The sequence below is a fragment of the Penaeus japonicus genome, unplaced genomic scaffold, assembly GCF_977035675.1.
Source record: "Penaeus japonicus unplaced genomic scaffold, GWHDUDI00000001_assembly GWHDUDI00000018, whole genome shotgun sequence".
NCBI lineage: Eukaryota > Metazoa > Arthropoda > Malacostraca > Decapoda > Penaeidae > Penaeus > Penaeus japonicus.
Window position 1 is genome coordinate 32,218,371 of NW_028234420.1, and position 10,000 is coordinate 32,228,370.

General features: G+C 34.9%; 1 protein-coding gene across 1 annotated transcript in view; it reads right to left on the bottom strand.

The window, feature by feature from the left end:
- Positions 1-2,659: 2,659 nt before the first annotated feature.
- MED6 (mediator complex subunit 6) overlaps positions 2,660-10,000 on the bottom strand; it is a 14,234-nt gene continuing 6,893 nt past the window's right edge. Inside the window, exons 4-6 of the mRNA XM_043027714.2 lie at positions 9,047-9,187; positions 5,962-6,118; positions 2,660-3,988 (exon numbers count right to left, since the gene is read on the bottom strand). Of these exons, the coding sequence (XP_042883648.1) occupies positions 3,849-3,988; positions 5,962-6,118; positions 9,047-9,187 (438 nt within the window). The 3' untranslated portion in view covers positions 2,660-3,848. The remainder of the gene's footprint in view (positions 3,989-5,961; positions 6,119-9,046; positions 9,188-10,000) is intronic.

Here is a 10,000-nt window from a genome sequence, read left to right on the forward strand (position 1 = left end):
TCTCTCTCTCTCTCTCTCTATATATATATATATATATATATATATATATATATATATATATATATATATATATACATACATATACATATATACGCGTATATACTCACAAATAGGCACAGACAAAGTTCTTAGAAATTAATTTCAACCTCCATCTTCTCCCCAAAACGCAGAGATGGAGGAGGAAGAGGAGGAGGAGGAGGGAGCGTGAGCGGTAGTCGGGTGACAAGTGGAAACGCGTGCTGCTTGTTGACCTTATCAGTGATACGGACAGAGGAAGAGAGAGAGAGAAGAGAAAAGAGATATAGAGAGAAGAGAGATGGAGAGGGGAGAGAAGAGAGAGAGGGGAGAGAAGAAAGAAGAGAGGGAGAGAGAGAAGTGAAGAGAAAAGAGAAATAGAAGAGAAAAGAGAAGATAGAGATAGGGAAAAGAGAGAAGAGAAGAGAGAAAGAGAAATAAAAAATAAGAGAGATAGAAAGGAAGAACGGTTCCTGCCATACCAGACGCAGGAAAGCCACGAATCTCGGTAACCACTATACTTATGATACCGATACCAAAACAACTGTTCCAAGACCTACAAAATGATCATCAACACCGCGTAGGTTTTAGCTTTGTGGACGAAAGGACTTTTTTCAATTTTTGTCTGTCTATTTGCCATACCCTTCACGTATGCTGTATTTCTATCTATCTATATGGATAGATATAAATATATTTCATACGCGCATGCACACACGCACACGCACACGTACACACACATACACACACACACACACACACACACACACACACACACACACACACACACACACACACACACACACACACACACACACACACACACACACACACACACACACACACACACACACACACACACACACACACACACACACACACATTTACATTTTTATATATGCATTATGTATGCATATACATATATATATATATATATATATATATATATATATATATATATAGAGAGAGAGAGAGAGAGAGAGAGAGAGAGAGAGAGAGAGAGAGAGAGAGATGAAGATGGAGATGGAGAGAGAGAAAAAAAAAATAGTACAGTAGTAATAATAATAGTAATGAGGATGAAAAAAAACGAAATGTTTACGAACGGGGCAAGTCTTATCTACTAATTTTCTATTTTTCGAAATATTTTGACAATTTATATGATGTGTAGGCAATTGATATATTTTTTTCCTTTTCTCTTTTCTCAATGGGGAAGAGGTCAATGTTTGTTTTTTTTTATTATTATTGCCATTTTGGGAACAACAGAATATTTTGGTCAAATTTGGTGGTAGTTTTCATGTTGCAGTCTCATTCACTTATATTTATTTATGCAACAAAGTTGATGGCTCTCTCATACCTCTTCCTACTTTCCCAGTTATATTTACTCTTAGGACTTGCATAAAATCATAATATACGTGTATCAAAAGTAACTATATCTAATACCAAAAAGGATACTTCATTACAAATTTGCTCTCTTGCCAAATAGTTAAAATAAGTAAAGATTATCAAAGTAAGTGACTTATTAATTAAGTAACTTATTAACAGACCTCAACAAATATTACACATTAATTGTGTAATAAACCATTTAAGAAAACTAAATTGCTAAATTGCTAAACCATTTAAGAAAACTTTAAAGTCTTAAGAAATATATACAGTAGTTGAAGAACACTCGGTATTGTTGCATTTTATGAATGCTAAGAGTATGTTGGATTAGTAATCGCTAACCTACTTTTAAGTCAGTGCTTGTATGAGGAAAGTTTAACATGATGTCCACTCTTGTTCTCTACATACTTTTTGTGTCATGTAAATGTAAAAATATACCGGATATAAAGGGAAACATATATATTGTAGAACTTGCCATTGTTAAAATACATATTCCATTTAACAAAGGAGTGTTACAGGGGTTAAACATTCCCGCTTAGACCTTCAGCATAAAACTCCCACTACAATGCAAATGATGTATCTTGCTTGACTCAACAAACCAAATATGTTACAACTACTAAAAGCATGCAAATAAGTAGTAATCTCAATGCAGCAAAACAAGCACAGTTCCTCTCCTGTTTAACAAACAGAATTCCATATTTAAAAACGTAAGCTCACGTAGACATGCAATGCCAGCCTGTCGAAATGAGTTATTTGAACCTCGGAGAACTCTTGCGGAAAATAGTTTTGAACTGTCATGATTCTTTTTTAAGTACTGGATACGTCTTGATAATTTTTATAAATGATACACCCTTCTGACCATTATAAAGAGACTAAAGAATGTCTTAGGGATTTTGTTCTTTCTTTATACTAATGCCAACTCTGTCCTTAAAAGCTTAACTATGCACAACTAACACTGCAGATCTTTTTGTGTGAGACTTCGCAATGTTCTTGTGATGTGTCATTTGCAATGGTGAGCTTACGAAGTTGACGTTTTTTGGAATGAAGATTGATGACATTGTCTTGGAAATGATGCCCTTGATGTAGGACATGCAATGATATTGAGATTCAAGTTTTATCATTTGCCTTGCATTTTCATTGCAATACTGATAGACTAAACAAGTGTATGTTTTGTTTATTTCCTTTCTCTTACCTTCTCCATCTCATTCCTATTTTTGTTGTTGTAGCAGAATATAGAGAGGAATAAAATATTCATGTTATGAATAAGTTTAAAAAGAGAGAGAAAGAATGATTTATTTTACAATGTAACTATTCTGTGTTTTTACATATACAGTTTTTATCTGCAAATATGAAATATGATGCATATGTATATTAAGTATCAGGATGACAATATATTCTGCTTGTGTGTAATGGTTGTCTGGATCAGTTCTTTATATATTTAGAATATCACTGATTTTGTTGTCCATATATACAATGTAAAATTAATATTGTTCTGTGATTAATTATTGATATCATTTCCACTGACAGACACCCACTCCAGAACCAACTCAAAAAGTAATACATATACCACACAGACTTCAAATTATGTGTCTGCAGTTCCAATTCTGTAAGTAATCAATTCACTATCTGTTTTCTGAAAGCATGTTAAGTAGCAGAGCATAAACACTCAATTTAACTTTTTTGTGAATACTATCACTTTTACAAACAACAAATAGATAAGCAGTTCATTAATCTCATAATAACTAGGATTTAGCAATAAAGAAATATTGTACATTTTGTTCTTTACTAATCAGCTTCAGCCAAGTTGTATAGGAAAACCACTCTCTTACTTTATTATATATTTTGACTCTGTTTTTAATAAAAAAAAATTAAAGTAATAACAAATATTAATAGTAAATAAGGATGTTTTCTTACAGGTCAAGCTTTTAGTTTAGTATTCATCATTGCAGAACTTGTGATGATATAGAAACTTGTATTAAAGAGTTTAATAATTTATTCACTTACATTTTTTCATCCACATCATCTTCCCATTATTCATTCACATCATTTCCATTTATTTGAATCAATCCCAAATATACTTCCTAAACCACATACAAACACTTTCTTAAGCTAACACTTTATTCATAATATATCCCTGAAATTGCATTCCTCCTTTGTGTACAACGATCATCCTTGCTTTGTTCCTCAGCGTGCATAGTTGGACAACATGTATATAACCCATTCTGGTGTCTCGGAAGAGGAGATGAGGTATCTGAGGGTCTTTTGAGGGGTCTTTGAAGGGTCTTTGTGGGGCATTTGGGAGACCTTTGGTGGGTCTTTATGGGGCATCAGGAGGGCATTTAAAAGACACTTGTGGGTGGTATCTGAGGGGTATTTGCAGGACGTCAGAAATGCATGAGAAGGGACTTTGAGGAGCATCCAGAGAGGTATTCGAGGGGTATAACTTGGCCCCAGAGTCAAGGCCCCGTTCTCTGGCGCTTCTCGGGCGGGGGTTTGGCCGTGCGCTGGGACGGGGTCTGCGAGGAGGGCTCTGTCTTGATCTCCGTCTTCACCTCCACCTTCACCTCCACTTTCACATCTGGTTTGGTGTCTTCGCCTGTAGTTATGGGAAATGGAGACATTATATAAATAATCTCTGATAATCAGATTTGGAAATATCAAGAAATGTTCAGAAACAATACAAAATACTTTTTTTTGTAATTTTTAAATATAGAAACCTTTGATACTCTAAATTGGTTATCAAAAAAATGATTTAATAATTTGAAAGAAGGGTATATGAAATATTTTAGAAATCAAATATCTTCATGTTCTGAAATAAAGAAGCAAAGCGGTTTTGATATTCTGAAATAGAAAGGTGTTGTAATGAGCAGCTTTGTAAAATGGAGATATCAAGAAATGCCTTTCGAAAACTGATATGAAGATATCAACATGTTTCAAGATTTTGAAATACAGATATCAAAAACTGTGTAGACACTATGACTACAAGTTATCACGAAACATGTTATTTAGAAAAGAATATCTCAACATATAACAAAAGCCCTCACATAATACTTATGGTATAAGGCTGTACCTCCCACTTTGTGAGTCCTTCTTTGAGACACAGGATACTGACTATGAGCCAATAGTAGTGGTTCACCTGTGGCCCAACGCCTTACACAAAGATAGTATGGCTTTGCTGATCTTATAATATCCCTTGTGTCCTTGGATGAGTAAGTACTATCAAAGGATTAGCCACAGATGCACAAACACAATCCAAAATGCCCTCAGTATGTAACCTAATGAACCAAAACAGGAGCAATGCCTTAAGTCATGAATGGTAATCTACTTCCTTTGTTTTTATTTCTCATTGACAACTTCTAAGATAATTACGTATGTAAAATACTTTTGATATTAATACTGAATTACCATTTCTCTAATCTTGTTGTTCTTAGTGAATATTCTGTCATTGCTTGAGTAAAAGAATCAACTTCCATTTTCTTAAAGATATAGAGGTAGAAGGGCAAAGTCACCAAATTGCTGTTTTGAGTAAATTGCCATCAAAGTGTAGCTATCAGTACCTCACAAAGTGTTTGAGATGTAATGAACATTTTGATACTCATTAGATTTGCATTGCTTAGCAGATTGAAAATGTCAGCAAGATGTCCATGTTGTGTTGGCCAAAAATCTCATTTTTTATTTATTTCTCCAAGGCTGAACTACCAATATGTGGAATATGATGCTAATATTTTACACTACTTCATAATATACAGTATTATGACAATTTATGAAACCTAGGATAAATAGAAATATTTCTGACATCCTACACACATTTTGTAATATCATTAGCACATATTTCTCATCACTGGTTTTGTACAGATTGTATTTTCTGTTTGTGATAATTCAAGCTATTTCACATTTGAAGACGAAAATGATTATAAATGCTATAAATGAACTACAAACACTGCTCATATTTCCTTTCAAGTATCAACCAAAGTTTCTATACAAAATATTACAACAAGCTCCGAAAAGATCACAAAAAGGTAATTATTTTTTAAGATATCTGCAACTGTCAACTTTTCTTTTGCACTCTGTAGAAAACACTTTGCACTCTGCTCTTCAGTGTACATTAGTAATAAAGAGAATCGTTATTGTTGAGATATATGACAAAAAGAAGCAAACTTGTCATTTTTACAAGTAAAAAAGACTTACACTTACACTTGTATTATTTAGACAGGGTAGCACCTTTTGTAATGATGAATAGTATAAGGTTTTCAAAATAATTATTCTCCACTTCAACTTTTGTTACTTACTGATATATTGCACAAACCCATTATCGACGGACCCCTAAGGATTGCTATACATGAATCCAAAGGAACAAGTAAGTCCGAGACAGGTGCACACTTATCAAAATATCTCTGGTGAGTCCTATAGTTTCTACAGTGCATCATCTCACAAGGCTAAAATGAGAATGAAAGTCTGGGCTGCATTACACTTTGTGAGATTTTCCCTTTATGGAGATCCCACAATAAATCTTGCCAGACTGAAGGGAGAGAGAAATAAGGAGAACCGAAAGAAGGAAGGAAAACACACCTGCTTTCGATCCCTCCTGCTGTTGGTTCTGGGCGTTCTGTGCCTGCTGGGGTACTGTCGGGTACTTGTAGGGGAATCTGGTCTGGAGGTCTTCGAGGAGTGAGTCAACGCGTCTCTGCTGGAAGAGCGATGCTGGTTCCTCCTTCTTCACTTGTCCCTGCAACAAGAGACAGAAGTCCCTATGTATTAGCAAAAGTAAAAATTATTTGTTAATGTCCATACAATTAACTGATATTATTGCATGGAACTGTAACATAAAGGACAATATGGTCACTGAAAATAATTTTCATTGCAGATAGCAGCTTGGAAAAAGATAATCTATCGAGACTTTGAATACTATTCATTACATCTCTGCAACAGATCATACAATGGCATTATATATAACTGCAAGAATGAGAATAACACAGTCACTATCCAAAACTAATTATCATGTATACCTGTTTACTTAAACAATCTTTCTATTTTCAAGAGAGTAACTCATCTTTATAGCTGTGAAAAATATCTCCAGCAGACAAAGCTTCATTCATTAGAATTGTCTTTCTCTTCTACAGTTCTAGTTCATGAAGACAAGTTTACATAAACATGTTACTACATACTACCATTGATTTGGAGTAGCTTCCATTTTGTATAGACCACGGCATAGAGTTGAATTTAGATGTAAATAATTAATCTCAATGTTAAAATGGATTCATTACAAGTAAAATGCTGCATAGGAACATTATTTATTATATCATTCAACTCTCAACAATCATCTAAAATAGAAGGAAATATATTTAATTCATTTTCTCAATAACTACACTGTTTAACCCATTAATGACAGGGTGATTTTGTTTGCACCTGATCATTTCACAGGGGTTCCGAAATATACAGGCCTAACCCAGCGGACTATTTGTATACTGAGGTGGCAGCCATTCACTAGGTGATAACTCAGTGAGATGGCCAAACAAATCCATGACGTGGTCTTCGTGTCCGGTGGGAAGACCAGCCAAGTATTGACATGAAAATCATGTCATGTTAAGGGGTTAACAATTTAAGCTTTATATGTTCTATAGAAAAAGTAATTATCCTATATTTTTAAAGAAAAAAAAACAAAAAAACAATTAAAACCTAAATTTGATATGCACACATATCAGTATTTAATAATATCAAAGCATTTTCTCTATGAATTTGGTGTAAAAATCATAAACTTATTTAATGTAACTATATCAAGAACTCCCACTATACAAACATTCAAACCATGAAAATCAAATTCAACGAAGATCATCTATTACTCCCCTGTGCTCGCCTAACAAGCACCAAAATTTACCATAAAACACTTTTTATTTTATAGGTCATGCATACTCTCAGTCAACCAACTCCCACTCAACCTAACCATTCTTAACCAATCTGTTAAAGCTAATCCTCCCACCTTAGTAATTTGGGATGTGCCAAAAAAAAACGAAACTCATCACTGCCTTCCCATACTTTGTAGCTTCTCTGACTTTGGTGATTCTGATTCACTGACGTAAGGCATGTCAAACCTAAACAGTACTTTAAGAAAATAAGATTCAATTACTAGTATTGACCAGCAGCATGCAGTTGTAAATCGACCCATTCATACAGCATGACCTCTTATCTTGTAATGGTATTACGCAAGCCCTGGCATGAATAGGTAAAGGGTCAGGGAATCATAAAATATTTATTCTGACTGTGCAAAAAAGAGGGTTAATATGGGAGGATGGGGAAAAAATTGTTATCTTGGAATCAAACTCCATCTAACTCATCCCCGCCAGGTGACGTGATGTCACGTCATGGGAATATTTTGCTCATGCTGGATGATGTCCTATCACATCATGATCTCTCCCTCAAAATAGAGGTGCAAAGGGGCATTGCGCCGGGAGAGATCTACCCAATGGCCAGCAGGAGCAGCATTACGCAAATATAAGCCACGGTGTGAATGAATAATCCCACAATATAATGGGTCAACACAACAAAATTTCCCATAGTATATTTTTCTCAGGAACTTCTAATTGATCCTATACACTCTTCATATTTCTTTTAATAAAACTGAAACCAATTTCATTGTTCAACACATTTTTTATGTTCATTGGGACATGCAAACCATTCATTCTGGCAACGATTAGGCAAATTTTAAACCTGCGTGGAATCATCTGATATTCACTCTCATAACAACTAATACGGAACAAATCTCTACAAATTCTTTGTGACAAGATTCACAAAATGTAAAAACTACTAAATAAAGTTACATGGACAAAATGGCTTGGGTGATAAATGGTAACTTTAACCCATGGCAGAATAGGTGAGGACACTTGGTTAAAACCCAGCTGAGTAAAAGCACCAAAGTAAAATGTTTTACCCCATTAACCCCTTAGCACTGTGTAGGTGTCATTGATTGATGTGTGAATCAAATTTGCCAATCATTCATGGTGCTTTATACCCAAATTCACTCAACAAGCTTCTGCTGCTCAACTAAGACACATAATGCAACAAACTTGACACCACATTTTACCTGACTGGACAATTATGCCCGGTCGAGGCAGTCACTATGCATAAACAAAACAAACTTCCCTCTTTCCACAAAGGGACTTGATGGATAACAGTTTAGAATGATACTTTATTTACATAATTTAGATTAGTACTTCAGGAGTTATGGCAAGTCTAATATTTAACAAGCAGCTCCTTCTCTACCACATTACATAATAAAACCAAATCAATACTACAGTATTCCTGACAGATAGTACTTTATAATGTTACGTTATTCATAAGATGTGGATTTGTAATTTAGGAGTTATGGCAAATATAAGCTAGGCAAAAACAGTGCCATTATGCCAAGTAAGACCAAATACCAAACATTAAGTTAGCCAAACACCAAGTGGTTAAACATCATAGAATTCTTTCACAAATCAAGCAACATCATACAATTCTGATGAAAAATAGAGAAGAGCTCTCATCAATCATAAGGATAAAAAGCTAAACACTTCAATTCAAACCTAATTCAACTGACTGTTAGCACGGTCACCCAAAAATTGATAATCAAGAAAAACAAAAGACAGAAAGAGAGAAAAAATAAACATTTCCTAAATACCTTCTTCTCCTTCTCCTTCTTCTGCTGCTCCGTTTGGTCACCCTGGTTCCTGAACTGCCACCAGTACCCTCTGGACGGATGGTAGTGCGAGAACGACTGCATCTCGGTGAAGGCGCTGTTCAGGTTGCTAACGGCTCCCAGCTGTTGAGAAAAAGGGGTGTCATTATTCCTTGGAAGCTACACTGTATATTATGATTGAATACTTTCAGTATATTCACTAACTATATTACGTAAATAACAGTCCTGTTAACTTGGAAATGGTATGTTTTAAGTAATATCTTATTTTTCACATGCTTAGGCAGAAAAGACCTCAAGTGTAACTGAAACCAGAATAAGAAAAACAATGCAGGTGGCTAGCTGGGAGGTCTTGAAAACTGATGTGGAAATAATTTTCAATCATTTTAAAGATGGTGGAAGCCATATTAAAATTTGCACCTGATTTACAGGGTTATGCATGCTTAATAAAAATAAATAAATTATAAAAACATACAACCAGATATACAATTTCTGGAAAAAAAAAAAATCAGCTTACTATATAATTGTTCTAACTGTGCAATGCATGTCAAATCAAAGACAAACATTCAGAGGATAGGAGAAAGAAAAATCAATGGAAGAAATAGAAAGAAAAAAACAAAAACATGATTTACTGATTTAATAAGATACTGAAATATACGAGTCTATACCAAAGGCATGGAAATAACTGCAGTAATAGATAAAAGTAGGTGTGTATGATAACAAGGAAAATCAGAATACAAGCTCCCAGCTCAGACACCTCAAAGCCATCTCTGGTCTTGTTTAACCCATTCTCGCTGGATGATGTGCTGACACGTTTCGTGGTTTTTGAGCCAGACACCGGTGATGAGATAGTGCGCACGAGAATCCTGATGTGTTAGGCTTATGCGTTCAAAACCCTGGCATTCTGACCATTCAGAGCCAGAATAGCCCCCGAGTGAA